Source organism: Lagopus muta, chromosome 7, assembly GCF_023343835.1.
Source record: "Lagopus muta isolate bLagMut1 chromosome 7, bLagMut1 primary, whole genome shotgun sequence".
Lineage (NCBI taxonomy): Eukaryota > Metazoa > Chordata > Aves > Galliformes > Phasianidae > Lagopus > Lagopus muta.
In genome coordinates, this window is record NC_064439.1 from 33,395,126 (window position 1) to 33,415,080 (window position 19,955).

The following is a 19,955-nucleotide window of genomic DNA, read 5'->3' on the forward strand; positions in this document are numbered from 1 at the left end:
ATGCCTGAAAACCAGTGAACAAATCTGTATGAGAAGACTAGAAACCCTGAGCATTATACAGATGACTGTTTATCCCCCACATCATCACCTGCAAGACAATGGCTACATCTGAAATGATGCACAACGTAACAGCAGTGAGAGTCCAGGCTGTCTGCATCATTCTGGGTTACTTCTCTATATGTTTCTTGGCAGAAAATTCACTCCTAATGGTGTCATTTTGTTTTATCCAGATGTTGCTTAAAGTCTCTTATTCATTGATTTATACTTAATGGAAGCATGCCGTTTGTTTTTGCTTGCAGCTTTCAAAATTGAATTCCAGAAACAAAAATGGCTTAGCATGAGTGAGGGTTTCCAGGATTTATACTGCCATTTGTACAGAAAAACAGTGCACCTAAGCTAAGCTTTAAGCTTTCAGGTAGTCAGTTATTTTACCATGAATGTGGCTAAAAGTTCATTTTCTTCTTAATGGAACTTTTGGTGCCACACTGTGGGACTTCTTATTTTAATAAAAACTTACTAATGCGCTGCTTCTAAGTCTTCACTAAATCAGCATCTCACAGAACAGACTTCAATGAATGTTATGGAAAGCAGCAGTATACTGAGTCAGTGTTACCACAGAGGCCACAGCTTTTAACTAAACCATTCCAAGGGATTAAAACCACACCTAGCCAAAACTGCATTTAAATAGAGTTTGTACTAGCAGAGGTTACCATAGGTACCTTAATCCCTAATGAGCAAGTTTGAATGCTGTAATGATCTTAGCAAGACTCTGACCTGAGGAGAACTGCAGAAAAGCAAGTCCTCTGTGAAAGTACAGCATGACATTGCGGGTCTGCACAAACTGCCTGAAATACCAATACCACCATGACTGGGAGGCCCTGGTGATCCCACTGTTTTCTTCCCTCTCTCTATATACCTAGACATCACTATACAATACAAAGATAGCTAGGATTTTAAATTCAGACTTGAATGTTTTCAAGAAAGGATGAGAGTGGAGCATAAACCTTGTATGGTGCTCTAACTCAAAGTAAGTCATCAACAGATAGCTTTAAGGAAATCTATATAAGATTATAACAGTTTCCAGGTCCCACAGCTCTTACCTGATCACTCTCAAGGAGAGACCGGGCCCATTCATGTGCCTTGTACAATTCGTGCCTGCGATCAGGTTTCTCCTGGAATCGAGGTATCTTTTTAGCAGGATCATCATCTCCAAAAGAAGGGGACTGTACTTTTGGTACTAATTTTACATCGTCAACAAAAATAAAAGGCTTAAACACGGACCTGAAAGAAATGAGAGTTACTGCTTGCAGCAGTCAGACAGATTTTATATACATCATTCAAATGTTTGCCAGGCACAGCATAGATAATTCACCTACACCATCCACAAACTAGGTTAGAGAGTCGGCACAGTTCAGAAGCAAAATAAATCTCCATGCTTTAATAAAAGCAAATTTTGCCAATTATTGCACGACTTCATTCGCTGGGTTTACCTACAGCTTTCACTGGTCTCCTTCTCACCAATTCTGTTGTTACTTAAGAAAAGTAGTATTGAGTTGTTAAAAAAAATCTCAGCATTCAGTTCCACATCAGCTTGTTCTCCTCTGTTCACACTGCCATCTCTCATCTCCCCACACAGTATTTCCATTAAAATCACACAAATGCAGATGTGTGTGTGATTTGTGTCCATGTGTAGCATGGACAATTACACAGCTTGTTCAATATCAGAGGACTTGGCATATGACCAGCAGCACTGGTGAATTTTATGTGAGGAGGAAAAAAAAAAAGACATGGCTACCCATACTGTGACACATCATAAGCAATTTCAATGCTTAATTTGGATCTGACTTCAGTGAGAGGAGAAATAAAAGAAATAGGATCTTAATTCCTGAGAATCTGGGAGGAGTATGTATTTTCACATGCATGGAGAAACTGCCTTCCCTTTAGATGCACATCAAAACAGCATCCTGCATTCCGCAGAGAAGCTGCGAGAAGTGCAAGACATGCAAAAATGCTGATAGTGCTGCCTGCATGCACTCAGCAGGTTCATTGCTGCAACTCTATCCATCACTGTCATAAGGCCTGACTCAATACCTACAGTTAAAATAATGCACTTTTTAAATGCATTGGAGCATAAATGAAAGCAAGAAAGGCCTCTAAACTGTTTTTTTGTTTGTTTGCTTTTAAACAGCCAGACTCTCGTTCTTTACAAAATAAAGAAATCTCATCAAAACTGTTTGAAGCCTTGCTCATTTTAATCCCAAATAATTTGCATCAAGTCAAATACAAGTTTTGGTAAGCAAGCTTAAATTTGTTTTCTTAAACTTTAGCGTCCGAGTTGCATAATGCAAGGTGGATGGAAAGTGCCTTTGGCATGGATGATTTCTGTAGTACTTGGTAGCACAATAATGCTTAACCACTCTTACAGGAACAAACATCATCTGTTCGAAGACAACATTTTCATTTATTTCTCCCTATAGCTTCTTTACCTCAATGCAAGAGGCAAATCTCTGAATAACTGAAGTGATGCAGCTTAATATCTGTGATTCCCAGGCGAATTCTGTTTATAACCGAAGATAAATTATTTCTCTAATGATCTAGCCCACGAGTTCCCTTGTATTCTCAGGTGCATCCAGCTAGAAAAGACATTCTTAAAGCAATGGAAATCCAGCCTCCAATAAGGAAGATATGTGGGAGCAACTTTATGGGAGCAGCTTGCAAGTGCTGTATATGTTCTGTTCACTTTTGATGCCATGCAATACCATCTCAAAAACTCCCATCTTCACTATTTAGGTTTAAAACTGAAAAAAGTACCTATGTGTTCAAGAGAGTCAATAAATGGCCCACAAACCTCCTGCCTCAACAAGAATCCAGCTAGCTAGTAACCACTGCAAACCCAGTCTTTTAACGCAGGGTTCCATTTAAGCTTGCAACGAGATGTAGTTCATTAACACAGGACTGTCAGACATGACTGACTACTGATCGTATTTCTGGTTAGAACATGCTCTTGAAGCATTTGCATATACTATAATACAAACATCATGCACTGTATTCATTAGAAAGTGTATGTGAAGATTTGCATTGCCTTTTTAAACAGTAACATTCCTAAACAGCACTATGTTTAGTACTATGTTTATATAGCAACTATGGTGCACTTACAGCCTAGTGACCAAAAAGTGACTTGAAAAACAGCTGTTAACAAAGTGCTGTCTGGTTTTCAGATAATGAAATTTTCAGATTTTAACTTGATGGCACAAATACACCCTTTTCACAGAGACCTAACTGGCTGGTCTGTAGGTCAGATACAAACTAAAGGTTTTCCAAGGACATCCATCTCTTCCCTCTAACAGGGGCCTGTCAAAAATGGCTAATTAAAGTGTCACATTAATCCAAGAGCATTCTGTACTTAGATGTCTGTTTCTTGTGCTTGAGTTTATTTGCACACTAAGCTTTCATTATTATTTTCTTTCTACATGTATTACTGCCTCCATGCTGACAAAACTGACAAAAGAAGAAAAGTTAAGTACAATTAATTAACCAGAAAATAAGTAATTCTAACTCAGAACCGCCCAGGTTATTTTCATTTCACTTCAAGAATGAAACACATTGAAGTCTAGAAAAACTAATTGCTTTATAAACTATGTTTATATTTATGTTTATAAACATGAAGTAATTTAGATGCTCGTCAATACCTTGAGGAAAAAAAAATTCTTTTCTTGGATCTGTTTAATAATGAAGATGTCATTCTAAAAGGCCTTGCTTCCACCGCGTATCTGATCTGATCACCAAAGACAGCCCACTAAACAAGCTGAAATATCAATTCACATGCAAAGTTATCTATAGGCTAACAGGGTGAAATGCACCAAACCTTTTATTTTTCACTCTCTACTCAAAATTTCTTCTTATTCTATGTTCAGGAAAGCTTTATCAATAAATTCCAAAATCTGACCAGAAACCAGAATGAGAATATAGTAGGTGATGGGCAGGGTGTTTGAGAGGATTTGAGAGGAATCACTGCAATTCTGTCTTGTCAGAAGGCTGCTCATGGTTCCCAATAGCTGCTATCCATAAATACTTACTACTTCTTCCCTCCTCCCATCCTAGAAATCTTTCAATGTGAAATAATGCACAGGTCTATTCATAAATAATTTCTTTTGAAACAGAAAGAACAGCCAGAGAAAGAAGTATCATGCTGCAGTCTGGTATAGGGATGTTTCTCTTCATCTTCACAAGGAAGGCTTTAAAATTGAAGAGTCCCCTACAGACTCTGTTAATTGAAGGCTATATAATAATAGCTTATCTTTCAACATCCTCCACAAAAAAAATCTGTGTCCCTAGAGAGCATTCATCGGTCCCAGTTGTGTGCAGTCCAAGCTGAGTTGTAACACTGCAATATCTTTCCAATCCTGCCTGCCTAGCCTGGAAGTTGTGTTATTAGCCTCTCTGTTATCATCTCTTGACCCGGTGCTCCTCTCATTACATCCCTTCCTCTTCCAACCTCAGATGACTGGTAGGGAAGACAGGAAAGAGCCCCTTCAGCAGCAGGAAATGTTCCAGTCAATGGAAGCTCTGCTAATACAGAAAAGGCAGCACACATCTCACCTGTTCTGTAAGTGAAGGAAATAACTCTGCATTGGCTTTCTCATGAAAGGAAGCGCAATAAAACGTACCTTCCTAATAGCTACTAGGAATTGACAGTTATTTTGAAAGCTGACTTTGTGTCACTGTAATTTTGGGTTCTGCTAGTGTTCAGAACAACCCTACGGTTTCACTCAGCTTTCCATTTTGGAAATCTTATTGGCTAAAAATGTCTCTGGAAAAAAAAAACCAAAACAACAAACCCACAAAAAAACCACAGGACAGGATGGAAGACAGACGCTTCTCTATTCAATTCCAATTCTGAAAACAAAGCTTCTTTAATATCCTTCAAACCATCATCTGCTCTGCATCCAGAGGACTCCCAATGCTGTAGCTTACCTTGAAGGGTCTGGCGTGCCAGTGAAGTAATGAATACAGGGAAAACTAGGGTCCTGAGGCAGAGCAGACACTATGCTAGCTGTAGTAAGGAAAGATTCAGAGTCCACACAGACACCACTATCCTTGTCACGCAGGACATCAATCATAGTTTGTGCAGAAACACCACCTATATGAGGGGAAAAAAAATTCCTGAGTGTTCAGTGGCTTGGACCCCATGGAAAGATTTTAGTCTGAATGGTGTTTGAATTAGTTTGTCCAGTGACACTCAGTATGGCCAAATCCCACTTAACAGTTTAACAATGTAAACCCAGAATGAGCTTACCTATCAGTAAAAGAGAACAGCAGGAAGCATTAATTAGGCATTACAATTACTATGTAGGGAGAAATCTCATATAAAAGGGTTTTTTCAGGTAGCTACCCTGTCTGTAATACTGCCTCAGCAATCACTGTGAAAAGATTACTTGCATGAAACACCTAATTTTCCTTTAAGAAGCTACCCCTGTCCAAGTTCAGACAGAATTGTAACATCCTAATTTTCCACTTCTTATCAATTTCCTTTAGTTCTCAGTCAAATTTTGGAGCAATCATCTTACATTCATTAGGTCTAGCCTAGACACAGAGATTTTTATCCAAACCTGCAAGAAACTCCTATTCTCATGTTATTTCCTGCACAAGCCTTATCACAGCTTTTTACCCATGGCACCTCCATGCTATTTTGCACTAGAAGCCAGCAGGGCTTCTTTATACAGCAACTTCCCAAGCCTCACCCTTATGCATTTGAGTGCTTCAATCCACAAGGAGACATGGGGTAGCCCAGTAAGGCCACAAGATTTGCAGCCATGGCCATCTGTCCATCAAGATCCTCAGAACTATTATCTGGGTTTATTAATCCCTTTCATCTATGATCCTTCACACTTGTTTTATTTGCCTCTCACACGCAAGCTATGCTTCAAGTAATTCTATAATGTTAGCAGGAGCCTACGCTGCAATAAGCATTTCATCTCTACACAATTCTTGACATTTGTCAATATATGAAAATGCTAAAAATATAGTAAACTCACATCCTTACTAAAGGAATCTTCATAAAAAGTTTATCTGTACCACTTTTCATACATTAAAAAGCAAATACCCGTCAGCTTTGCACTGCTACAGGCTGATCATATTCTAGCTACTTTGGCCATCTGCAATCATTAACTTCAGTCTGGAAATAAACTCTTTATCTGACTGAAAGCAATTGGTACATCGTCTGTCCTGGCAGCTTAGTTCCACTCAACAGTGGAAAAGGAACTTCAGTTCACAACTAAATAGCATTTATCTTCCTTAAACTGCGTTCTGAATTCCTACCCCAAAATCCTAAATATTCCAAACACAACATTCTTTGAGATCAAACTTTCATACAAGAGACTAATACTATAAATACAGTATTAAAAAAATAAAAGAGGGCCACTGTATTTGCAACAAAGCGTATCGTGCACAGTAGAACAAGAGCAAAGCAAACTATTTTGTAATTTCAGCCCTCTCTTAAAACAAAATTGTGAGGAACACTAAGGACTTCATTCTAAACTGAGGCAAGTTTAAGAATAGCCTTCAGTTCTGGTGTTCCTTTCCACATGGTTTACATTCAGTCACCTGCAGTTCTGGCAGATGACGGAAAGTAAGCAGTAGTGAAAAAAATCCTGCTGTATATGCAAAAAAAAAACAACAAAAAAACCAAACCCAGTTCAACACTTACCACTTAAAAAACCAAACCCAGTTCAACACTTACCACTTTGCTTTTCCAAGCTCTCCCTGCCAGAACAACAGGCTAAATGCCCATCACCGAGAGAAAACACTTCAGAAAAATTGAAGTCTGTGTCTCCATTCCACCAGCCTTGACTTCTCACGTAATCCCTTAGTTCAGGATGCTCAGCATCAATTTTTGTAGTTAGTGAAAGCTGATTGCAAATGCACTTCACCCCCTCTACAGAAAGAGCCACATATTACAAGAGTATTAATGCAGTTCTTATGGGAGTTGCTAGAAGGACAAAGTAATTGCAATTAGGAAAGAAATGAAAGCATCGATCAGGATGTACGTTTAACACAACTGCATAATTACACATGCAGTTACCATTCACTGCAAGTTGCAAAGCTCAGTTCTCTCTGCCCTATGTAGATATTTACACTGCCCCATGATTAATAGTGCTTTTCAGTCAGACAGCAGTTTCACAGTACCTCTGAACTTCACATACATGATCATAAAGTAAAGGATGTCTCCAAATGCCACAAGGCATACCTTAACACTGACAAGATGCCAGCCTTATTTTTCTGTCCAGTAAGACAGCTGCAACAAGACTTGAGGTCTAATTTGATTCAAAAAATATATGTCGGTCAAGCTTCATTTAGATTAATAAATGCTCTTTGTCTCCTACCCTAAAACTGAAAACATAATTTGGAAAATATTTTAATTGATTGCTTTAAGCTTCCCACTTGAAAAATAATTTTATTCTAAGCAGCAAAAGATAGGCTGAAGTTAAAGAATTCATTTTTAATGTTAAATTTTAAAATGCCATGAAATGAAATGGCAGCATAAACAACCTTCAAAGAATATTGAAGTGTTTGTTGTTTTTTTTCTTAACTGCTTTCCTCAAAAATACTGCAGTGCTCATACCCATATATCTACAGCATGACTAACAAACAGTGCCAGCTGCAGATATGCCTTGGAAAGGATAAAGTAAATGCATAGGAAGCCAAAGGAAAAGCTGATAAAGCAAATCCGTCAACTAAAATAAATCAGATTCTGGAATTTGGCACAAACTTTTCTTAAACAGAAACCAAAGCAGTATTTCTAAAAGTTATTAATTAATATTGCCTTCACAAAAGTAAGCTCACCTTTCTAATGTCACTTACGTTCTATTTAAATAATCAGGAAGAACTACAGTGGAAAGTTACATGCATAAGTCTGGGAAAGTTACTGCCATTGAGCTCTGGTTTGTACTTGCTCTCTGACAGTGTGCTCGTGCTTTCAAGCAGCATGCCTTTCAGAGAACTAGCTTGACTTCTGTGATAAAAATGTTTGAGCTCACATCAAGCTAGCCAAGCTACTCATTAAAAAGTCTTTAATTATTACACTTAGTAACTGATGTGAAATAGCATTTCATGGTTTTGATCCCCTTGAAGGGGACAAGTTTATCATGCAGATTAATTTATCCATTCAGACTGAAGAATAGCAACAGGATGAATTTTAAAATGTTTATCCTTGAATTATTGTCAAAAAGTTGCTTGTAAACATGTACTATAAGCTTTACAGAACTACAGCAATGAGAAAAGAATAATTCTGAGAGTTCTCTTCCCACTGCTGAGAAATGACACATTTTCCCTGTTTTAACAGCATCCACACATTCATTTTTCAAGGCATAAATATGGCTGCAGAAAAGAACCTCCTGAACAAGTATGAAATACACAGTTCTTCAATAGCCAGCAGCCATCCACTTTCATCCTGTCAGCCACAGCAGGCTACAGGAAGGAGATGGAAACTAGTCGATTTAATCTGCTGCTCACAAGGACCCCTGGAAGAGAAATGTGCTGGTAAAAGTGAGAACAGAGTTGCAGTATCACTTCAAAAAGATACAAGCTGCAGATGAAGTCAACAGTTTACTTGCTGGAGAGTAGCACACAAAAGTTATATACTGCTGATGTAGCTAAAAAGGTTAAGTGAAAAACACTTCAAACAGCAGCCAGGCAGGTCAATAGAAGATGGTTGTCTAGTAATTTTTTTTAATTCGTTCAGATGTGTGTGTAATTTTTATAAAGTTCTTGTCTTACAAAAATAGAAATCCCTTCAATACTAAAAACGATAAACCAGATCACAAAAAATATATGCCTTAGACAATCTTACGGCAGCACATATATTCCACAGAGTTAATGAAATTTAGAAGTCACTTTGGAAGATCTGGCTTCACACACAGAGAAAAACAAGTGATCTATTAAAGAGAAAAAAAAAAATCCTTTATCCTGCACTGTTAGGTAAGAAATGGGAATATGAGAGGCCTATATCTATTGCAGTAAAGCAAACAGAAGCAGACCATTCCATTTACCGCTGTTGTGCTTTAATCCAGCAGGTGGCTCATAACCACACAGCCATTCACTCATTCTGCCCCCTCCCAGTAGAATGGGGGAGATAATCAAAAAAGCTAAGTACAACTTATGGGCTGAGATAAAACTATTTACTAAGATAGAGAGAAGAAAAAGGAAAATAATTATTATATATATATATACACACATATATATACACATATATATGTATAAATGTACCTAACAAGTGATGCACAAAGAATTGCTCATCACCTGCCAACCATTGCCCAGCTAGACCCTGAGAGGTGGAAGAGAGCCCAGTTCCCCTTCAGAACTCCTTCTGCATGATGTCATATGGTATGGAATATCCCTTCAGTCAGTTTAAGTCAGCTATCCTAATTCTGTTCAATCCCATTTCCTAGGGTCCTTCGCTGTGAATGGAATGGCCTTGGCTCTGTATAATGCTACTTAGCAGCAACTATAAACATCAGTGTGTTATCAACATTGTTTTTCTCTGAGAACCAAAACATAGCATCATACCAAACACTGAGGAAAACAATTCTGTCCCACCTGAAATTAAGACAACCACCTACAAGTAAGCCCTTTTCTCAAGCTACTAATGCTTATCCTAGCCTCTTAATATTTCAGATTAGTAAGCAATAATTTCTATATTAACTACAGTGAAAAGATTCTTGACACATTCCAAGCAGTAAATAAATCTGGGAAAGCACAACACTTATCAAACATAAAAGTGTAAACATAATGATTATAAAGCTTTTGTATACAGGCAACATATTCTCCAACCTGACAGAAAATGCCGTTACGTTAACCAATGTAAATCAATGCTTAAAAGCTGAAAGTAGTATAAATATGTATATAAAAACAAGATTAAAACTGATCGTTTCATTGAACACTTGCATAAATTAGTTACTTAAAATCAGATACTTTAAGACAATTCTTCCAAAACAATAATAATCATTTATTATGAACTAGGCTTGCTGTGAGTGATGAACTGACCTGTGATTTTTTCAGCTGCCCAGTACTTTCCAGATGTCTCCAGTACCCAGGCTTCATTTCTGTCCACAATCAAAAATGCACTTTGGAAAGCATGGCATGAACTTGCATCTTCATAGTAATTTCCTCCTTGCCCATGCTCTTCCAACAAAGCAACTATTACATCCAATGCTTCCTTGGCTGTTGAACCTCTTTCTAGGCCAAGTCTGTATGAAAAGAGCAAAACATTTTCAAGCAGATGTATAACAGTGAGATGTCTAAGTTATTCATTTTGAACAGCAGCACTGATCTGGTATTAAAACGCAGAAGTGCCAAGTCTGCCTGGTGTAAGAGTTCTCACTTTAATGAGTTACTAGAACTATAAGACAAAATACATATTGTTTCAAGCTTTTATTTTCTTCTCTGCTGTCTTTATTTTCAGTATCAGAGCTAGCCAAAGAATTCAAACCACCAACCAACGACCTTAGCTGCACTATAAGCCCTGTAACCTTTCAATACTCTATCCCACTCAGACACAATGTGATGAAGAATAATTTTAAATGGCTTTTTTAAAGTAACAGCTATATACAAGTTTGCTCTGCTCTGTACAGAACAGTGGAAAATCAGAAGTGATTATTACAGGAGATAAGAGACCGTAATCAGTTTTACCTGCCTGCAACCTCTCTTCCTGAATGCACAAATTTTTAATCAGCCATGGAAGCTAAGTGTATGTTATCCTTTGATGTTTATTACACACAGGACAGAGGCATTTGTGCATAGTCTACTGTTAGCCTTGTTTTAGTCTCAGTTATTGAAAGCAACAATTTCATCTCTTTCAGCAGCATTTACTTGGTGACAAATGAGATCCTACTAAAATTTTAGATACTGGCTTTAAAACTGATGATTCCTCCCCTATCATCCTTTGACTTCATATTCATATCCCTCTCATTTTGTTCATCATATTAGCTGAAATTCATTTTGCGTTGTTGTCTCTATTTTCAGTCTCTATGCATTTGTATTACTCCTTCATTCTTTTCCTCACTCGTCAGCATACATCATCTACTATACATACTATATACATCATCTACTAAAAGACAGCCCAAAAGCAAGTCTTACTTATTTTCTAAGAACAGCTCCACAAACTTTCCTTGGTCCATATAAATTAATGGATTGATAACTACTACTTTGATGGCCATATAGTCACCCAGTTCAACAATTATCTATCCTCCTCTCCTCGTCTTATGATCAAAAGCATCAGGTTATATTTAGATCAAAACCTGGCAAGAGACACAAGATCACACTAAACGTTTTACTTCTCCCTGCGGTTTTCTCTCTGAGATGGTTAGTCTAGCTTTCTCTTCAAAAACTCCAGCAGAGATTTAGGCTATAGAAATCTCTTTTAGATCACTCTATGGCAAATAGCTTCAATATTACATTTTCTTCCACTTTACTAAGGCTTAGGCTCTGCTTTTGTGTGCTCCTATTTGTCAGTTGCAAGGGACAGGGAAAATAAAAAACAAAAAGCAACACAGCAACCACACATCTCTACAAAAACGTTGGTCTTGCCACTTATCTTGGCATCAACTTGCTGGCTGACTCTAGCATAACTTAGCATAACCTTCTCACTAACACATTTCAGAGCACTTGTTAAGGCACACTGAGAAAAGCTTAACGTAATTTTGCACTGAGATTGGACAGCTTGAATTATCCATTAAGAAATTTTCTGTGACTTAGTACAGCCTACTGCCTCAGTGCTATTCTGAAAAACCATAAGATTATCAAAAATTATCTTAAGCTTTTCAATTTCTATTCTCATTTACTCTATCTCTTCAGAAGTTATGCTGGAATCAGTTTTCTCCCAATATTTCCATCTGTCAAAACTACCATTATGTCTTTCACTTAGATAAAACTGAGATGGGGATAGGCCTGTGTTAACAACCGACTTCTAAGCCCCAGATCAACTGCACAAACACCACCCCTTCTTAAGAATCATTCTGATGTTCTGATCTGCTGCTCTGTCATATGCTATCAAGATAAAAATCTGCAGATATGTCTTAAACCTACTATGCTGCCATATGTGAGGAAATATTTTTTTGGCTATTATATCAGCAGCCACGCACTAAACAAGCTAAGAACTCCATGAAGTGCAACTTCACAGATATCCAATAGGGTTTTCATTGAGAGGAAAGGGCAGGGGAGAGGACTAGCAGACGTGTGCATTTCTTAATTGAGCTTAAAATTCCTCCTCTAATTTTCATTCCAATAAATCCTGAGTGACAGAGATAACCATTTTTGCAGATGGGTACCAAGAGGAAGAGCTGGTGCCAGCTGCTTCATTGCAGCCTATATGATTGATTTTGCACTTGATGGCTCTCTTTATTCTATGAGATCATCCAAAACAGTTAAGCTTAATGCTACCAGCCAAGTCTTTGCAGTAAGAAAGAACCACTCTGGCTGCAACAAGAGACAGATGGTAGACTGCAAAATCCCTACTTCTCCTTACCTCAGATGCTCTCTGCCTTACAGCTACAAACATTTTCCTCTGCAGATAAGAAGGAAGAGAGGGAGAGTAATATCTCCAGGTGGTGACCACTGGTAGGCTGTGTCATTTCTCCTAATATTTTAGTGTCGATAAATCTAGAGCTACTGGATAACATATATACTTCAATGTTAAACAGTATTTCGAGAATGCAATAACCTCAAACAACAATAACAAAACAAAACAAAAAAACAAACAGAACTGTGCACCTAAAACAACGGTTTATTAAAATTGGAGAATGATAGTAGGAGGGATAAAATAAAGGTGGACCTTGGAAAATCACCTACCACATCCCTCACCTTGATAAAAGCTTGTCCTACTTCTTCTTAAAAAAGCTCCCCAGTCTATTTTATTTCCCTTAATGCAATCAAACTCACTAGTCCTCCTATATACAGCTTCTCTGTAGATTCCTTCAGCAAAACCAGAATTAGAAAAAGTACCAAAGAGGAAAGTAACACCAATCCCCGCATGAACTTCCCATTGATCAGATTCTTTAGATCATATTTCCCATTTTCATTGTCTGCCCTCCAGCTCGCTCACATTATTCTTGACTGTGACAGCTGGAACCCAATACTGTATTTCTGCAGAGACATTAGGGTCAGAACATCTACAGTGTCAGGCACTGTACATCTTACAGCAATTTCCCATGACTACGATTCCCAGCTTACTTATGAGAATACCTTCCAAGGTTTTAATGACCTTGTAAAAGTCAAAGTATCTATTTCCTACTCCTTAGCATTAAAACTTGTTGACTCATTACAGGGGCAAACGAAGTGTTTGACAGGATTCTTCATGACTAAAAGTCAGTACTGAACATTTGTCATCTCCTTGATATTTAATTGCCTTTTCTCCCTTGAGTTATGTTGGTCTATTCCCACAGCTCTTCTCAATGCTTTTAGGTACACCACAACATTTAACCTTTTCTAGCTATCCAGAATCTCTCCCATCTTTCACTAGATCAAGTAAAATGAGTATGCTCTTGAAGTTGGTTCAGCCTGCTCATTAGGTATCCTAGGAAAAATTTCAGCAGGATCACTGGATCACAATCTGAAATTGATTTGCTTACATAACTAGCAGTTGTCCTGTGTTATCTTTTAATTAAATTGAATATTCGCTCTCCTTTCTTTGTGATGGATTTGCACCATATTCTCTTGTCCTTTCATTTTCAGCTTTCTTCCTCCACGTAACTCTTCTTTAAATTCTCTTCACTGTAGCATCAGCATGCAGACTGAGACACGCAATGCAGCACAAGTGTTCCAGGCAGACAGCCTTCAATGAACAGACTTCCATGGAGTTTTGTTTGCCAGAATTTAAAAAAAGGGCAATGGTTTGTGTTGGAATGCATGGGCTGAAGTGCAGCATAGTAGTTTGTTTATGCCTACAGTTGGCTACAAGCCCAGGATAAGCTTTTTAGGTCAGAGTAAGCTGTTCTAAAGCAGTGGAGAATGAAGGGTGCATCAGCAATCTGATGCTACAAATTAGGAGTTCCTAACTAACAACGTAAAGAAATAGTCACTAGACTGTATAGTAGGTAGACAAGGTAGGTTCAGTAAACTCATATTAGGCACAAGTAGCACATAAACAGTAGCCAACTTCAGATTCCAAGTGCTTTAAAGCTTCTGGTGCCTTTTGTTTTAAAATCTTCTAACACCAACACCACTAAAGCCATTACCCATTCTCATCAACTAAATGTTTGGCCTTTAAAAAGATGTTCACAGCTCAGCAAGCCACCCACCTGACAAGATCCATTCCAAGCAAGGCTTCAGATTCAGAAGCTGGTTCTCTGGTCACGACAGCTTCATTAGCTATACAGACTCCATGCTCATTGGCTCCCATTTCTGCTCCCCAAAGCCAGGAAGGCCTGCTCAGCACAACAGCATGAGTCTTTGGCACCTGCTCAATCTCAATATATGTGCACTGCATTGGCAGAGAAAATAGGAAGAGAAAAATGTAAAACAGCTGCAAGCACTGGATTTAATCTTCCGACTCTGACATAGACTTCAATCTTTAGCACAAGATTTAATGTGGAGACAAGATACACATCATGAAAAAAAAAAAAACAAAAAAACACCTCTTGAGCATGAGCTGGGGAATTTTTTTAAAACAATATTGTTAGGTTTGAACCTTTATGTCTTGATATTACAGAAGACTGGGAGAAGACATCTATTTCAACAGGTGAAGGCTTCAGTTAGTCATGCAGAACCCAAGTGCTAGATGCAGTAGAAAGCAGAATTAAGTGGTCTGTTTCTCAGTGTTAGCAGTACAGTTCATGTTTTCTGCATAACAGCATCAAAACAATCTCTCATCTCACTTAAAAAACATCTCCTGTATTTTATGTAAATGGTGTAATAACAATAATTGGACAAAGCACATTGGAAAGTTTCCCCTGAAAGTTTCCCCCTCTTCCTTAGTGCTTTCCCTGCACCAAGTCTAAGTCTGCTGATAGAAAGAAAAATCAAGATTTGAAAGTGTTCGGTGGATAAACAGCCACAGAAAGAAAAGCACAGGCATTGTTTTTGCTTAAATTGATGTTTCAGCTATTTTAAATGGTTTACTGTAATCTGAGTTCTATGGATACATTCTAACAAGTCAAAGATGCAGAGGAAGGCTGTACAGAAGTCATTGACACTGCAAAGAAGAAAGAAATCATTCATTATCTTTCACATATAATTACTTTTCTCTTGTTTTGGAATATAAAAACAAGCCCTGTTTTCCCAAGCAGCGTGGAAGAAAGCTTGATCCATCATTAGATCATTGGCTTGGACAAACCAAAGAAATGGGTTTTATATTTGATTCCTGAGCTCACATCAAGTTCCTCAAGGACCACAGATTTTTTGACTGAGGAAACTGAAACTGTCATATTCATGAGACAGCTCTTAATGTCTAGCATTCCTGGTGCAACATCTTCCCTGATGGAAGTAATCTGTACCATTTTGCAGGAATATTTAAAAATTTTTCCTTTTAGCCATGTGTTTAATTTTGATATCTAGTTTAGGCAATATGATTCTGACAGGGAAAAATCCCTAATATTTGACCAAGCTGGCATATATATTGCTTACATAGTAACAGACTATCATTTAGCAGATACAGAATCAATCTATTGGAGTGCAACAACATCTGGCATTAGCCTGGAACTAAGAACCATCCAACAAATATATATATATTTGGCATGCTGTGCAATTTTTTATTTTTATTTTTAATTTTATTTTGTCCAGAGCTACAGGTCACCACTATTTGGAAAATCACTTTGTATATGTGTGAGAATGAATAGACAGCAGCTGCATCTTCTGGATATATGCAAAGGAGTTGCCTCAGTATGAAAAGGGGCTGGGTCAAGCACCTTCCTATGCAACACACACACAGACATGACGAGCAAATTTCAGGCAGTCTGCAGACAGGGAAACCTCAACCCCTCCACAGGGCGATTTCTGGCTCCCTAAATCTCATAGGTGCTCCATCAGCAAGTTGAAGCCATCCTGCAGAGCCGTACAGTATATCAACCATCTCAACTCTGGAGGAGAAAGCAAAAACCTGAGGCAGTACGGAGAAGATGTCAGTACTCTGTAAGTCCATCCTTGTGAGCATTCCCTGACCAAATAGTCTCTTATACAACCTTGAACACATTGGAGCTTTAATTTTCTAGGAGAACAAAAATGATGAACACTGTGAGAAGTGATACACTGAGAAAAATGCTGCAATTTTTTCTTCGCAAACCATCATCTACTGCATATCCCTGTCACCAAACACTTACTAATTTGGGCTTCATCCCAAAAGCAAGCATTTCTAAAGTTGCAATTCATTAAGAAGATTATTATCAGCAGTAGCAGCCAGAGAAGGAGAAAGAGGAAGTTGTGTGCTTCTGTTGGAAGGATACAGAGAATCCTAAAAAAAAAAAACAGAGAAAGTGCCTCTGCTTTGTAACTGTGTAATCAGGGGCCTCTCCAGGCACCTCCTTCCTTTAGAAATATTCCAGTCTGTAAGGAAGGCAGTAGGCTAAGTGCAGAGGAGAGCATTTGAAACAGCAAACAAAATACATCTGACACTTTCTACATTGATTCTCCACCTGCTTCCCTCCCCCACCAAGCAAACACAGGCCATACTTCTGTGTTATTTCAGCTTCAAAAAAAAATCAACACACGTACACAACATTCACATCTTATTTGTATAAACCATCTTAGCAGATGTAAGGCAACCCAAGGGAACACTACAAGCTTGGGGCAGAAAACTGTGTAGAGGAAACAGACCTGGGGATATTGGTCAAATTTTGGCCAAAACATGAACCAGCAGTGTGCACAGGTGGCCAAGAAGGCCAAGAGCATCTAGGTCCAGATACAACAATAGGTTGTTCATTTTAAGCTGAAATACTTTAACCCTTTGTAACACAAATTACCCCTTAAGATAACATCAGAAAACTATTTCCTGGATAAAATAATATCTTCACGGTAGAAACAAGGTGCAAGAAGCAGAGGAACCAGGTTATCCACCTTAATCCAAGATGCATCAATCATAAAGGTAGGTCAGTTAAAACTAGTTGCTGGATTTGCAGTACAACAAACCATTCTATTCCACACAAATCAGAACATGTGTTCATAACAGCTGACAAATGGAAGAAAGTATTAAGAGAGGATAACAGTATGCACAGAAACTCAGCAGCTACTAGATCTCCAGAACTTGGAGCTCAGGTGAAGACAAGATTTCAAGAACAAGCATTAGTCACAACCTCCCTATCCCCCCACCCTGAGCCCTTCTGATCTGGCAAATCCCTCCAGCACAGTGGCATAGCAGCCTGTCATAATGAGAGCTGTGCCAAACTGGACAATGACAAATCCAACAGACAGAAGGTACTGCTCTGAGTCTGCCTGCAACCCGAATAATTTCCTTCCAAACCCTAATAATTTTCTTACAGCATGAATGCTAATAACCACAAGACTAGTGACACAGCTGATGGCACTGGCTGCTGGTGAGTCAATGGTCAGGCTCTGCTGATTTGCTCGAACTCCAGTCCTGAAAGCAGCACAACTGCACCACGTGCTGTGACACTGAATTTCCAATGGCACATCTCAAAGTACACAATAGGGTGTTCACATGCAAGAGATGCAGCCAACATCTTTGAGAAGAGTTGAGCAGGCTGAAAACTAATAATGTTTCCTTTATTTCACAGTATATTAAAAATAAAAGTCTTAACAAGGCAATTCTAAACTTAGCACAAAGCACAAATGCACCTCCCATCCTAGCTACAGCATACAGGTACATTGGAGGTATTCCAAAAGCAAATATGGAAGTCATAAGCACAAGAGAATTCTCCTTTCATTATGAAAAGAAACTCGTTTGTGCATCTTCTACTGCACTGCAATACAGCTCCAGGAGGTGATTCCACAGATGACATGGGCACCAGGGGCATTCCCACGCATGTGAAGGGGAGGACTGGGAAGATAGTATATGGGTGCTCAAGAGAGCTAGAAGAAGATGAACTGTTCTCTGATAGGAGAACCACATGCGGAGAGGAGAACTACATACAGAGGAGAACTCTGACCTATTCCACCAAGCCACCAGAGAGCCTCCAGCATTATGCCACACTATGAATTGAACTTAACAAAATAAAATACATAAGTTGTTAAACAAACCTCTGAGTGCAGCACATCTCCAGCACACTCTCAGCCTTGGGTGCCATTACACATCAGAAGTGATTTAGCAATCAAGAATTCATCTCTTGCTTTGTGAGTTACAAATCTAGCACTCTCATGCATTCTAAACAAACATAAAACTGAAAGCAGGATGAAACTTATTAAGTTCATTTTTAAAAACTGATAAGAAAGATTTCAACAAAGTCACAAAAAACCGTGAGAGATTTTTTAGAATTCACAGATACCCTAAAATTAATTTCTAAGTTTGGCCACTTTGAAACACTCAAATTTTTTGGCCACAGGTAAACACTGAGCCAAAAGAGGATATTAGTTTTTTCTGCTCCTCAAACACAAATGCATAGCTCGAGCTAACTAGTTATGCTTTGTGGCAAATGGAAGCAAAGCAGCAGCACTTCCCTACAGTCAAAACACAGGCTTTGAAGAAGCAGAAACATCCAAGAGATTGACTTCTAACTCTGAATTACTGCTGGCTCATGCATGGTGTTACAAAGCAAAGTCAAACACATTAGTTTAAAGGCCAGTGGCTTGCAATGGAGTAGAAATGAGAAAAAGCTTAGATTAGCCAAGCAACAGAGCCTGCTGAAGGCAGAAACCACTTTCTCTCTTTCATCAGTTGCTGTCTGCCTGCATAGTGCTTCCCCTCTGAAGTCTAAAGGTTAGCTTAAACAGGGTGGGTTGAGCTAAGCTGTCTGACTGCATGCCATGATGGGCTGCTTATACAGTCACTGGATTTCAGCTAAAAAGCAAGAAAAGACAGCTTCCTAAACTGTGTCTGAACTGTAACCCTTTAGACTACTGTAACCCCACACCAAAAAGAACCCCACATCTCTAAGGCGTAACTGTGCCAGAAACTTTAAGAGAACATGGAATTCCTCTTACCCCACAGAGGGCTGGCTTTAAGCCCAGAAGACTGTTTAATACCAATTTACTAGAAAACTGTGCTTATTCCACAATGCAATAGACTTTATTGTGGACCATTCTTTGTAATTTCTTCATTCTGTTCCTCTCATAAGATATTGCGTGCTATGAAGACAGAGTTTGTATTGCTCTGTGTTCTAGCAAGGCAAGCAACCCATTAAATCATGGGTAAAAGGGTAGATTATAAGGAAGGGAGGTTGAGCTAAAAGAGAAAAAAAGATCTAGAAAACTAAGCTACAAAAAAGGTTATCAGCCCAAGAATTCTTCAGGAGAAAGAAAATCACAGCAAAGTGGCAGGTTACAAGAGAACAAGAGAAATCTAGTCAGTAAAATCTGCCCTAAAAACAAAACAGTTTTGCATCTCAACACTCATACACCACAAATTCTCGCTAATGCACAAGACAATCCAAAACTGGGAAAAGATAGAATACTTACTTTTAGTACAGGGATTCCAAAAAGGGCCTTATTTATGTTTAAGGAAGCAATATTTTAACCTGTGCACACAAATTTGCTATACTGCCCACTACAACGAGCAATGATCAGCATTTGCCACTGCAAAATAACAATGCAAAACGTGAACAAAGTTTGGAAAGGTTGTCACACAGGCACAGAACAGACCATAATGAAAAGCCCCTTTGTTCGGGGTCTTGGGAACCTGCTGACATAGAGGGAAGGAATTATGCTGATGAGTTAGCTGCAGGGTTACTGTCTGTTTGGTTGTGCCACAAACATCTAACTTAAAATGACTTGCAGTATTCACTGAGCATCCATCTTCCTTTGTTTAAGGTGCTGTCACACACTGGCTGATAGCTATGTAACAAAGCCTGCTAGATTTC

General features: G+C 38.6%; 1 protein-coding gene across 2 annotated transcripts in view; it reads right to left on the bottom strand.

Annotated features, from left to right (window-relative positions):
- SCRN1 (secernin 1) overlaps nt 1-19,955 on the bottom strand; it is a 32,002-nt gene that overhangs the window by 1,043 nt on the left and 11,004 nt on the right. For both annotated transcript variants that reach the window (XM_048950730.1, XM_048950731.1), the window contains exons 3-7: nt 14,292-14,473; nt 10,042-10,244; nt 6,740-6,934; nt 4,975-5,140; nt 1,101-1,281 (exon numbers count right to left, since the gene is read on the bottom strand). In XM_048950730.1, the coding sequence (XP_048806687.1) occupies nt 1,101-1,281; nt 4,975-5,140; nt 6,740-6,934; nt 10,042-10,244; nt 14,292-14,473 (927 nt within the window). The remainder of the gene's footprint in view (nt 1-1,100; nt 1,282-4,974; nt 5,141-6,739; nt 6,935-10,041; nt 10,245-14,291; nt 14,474-19,955) is intronic.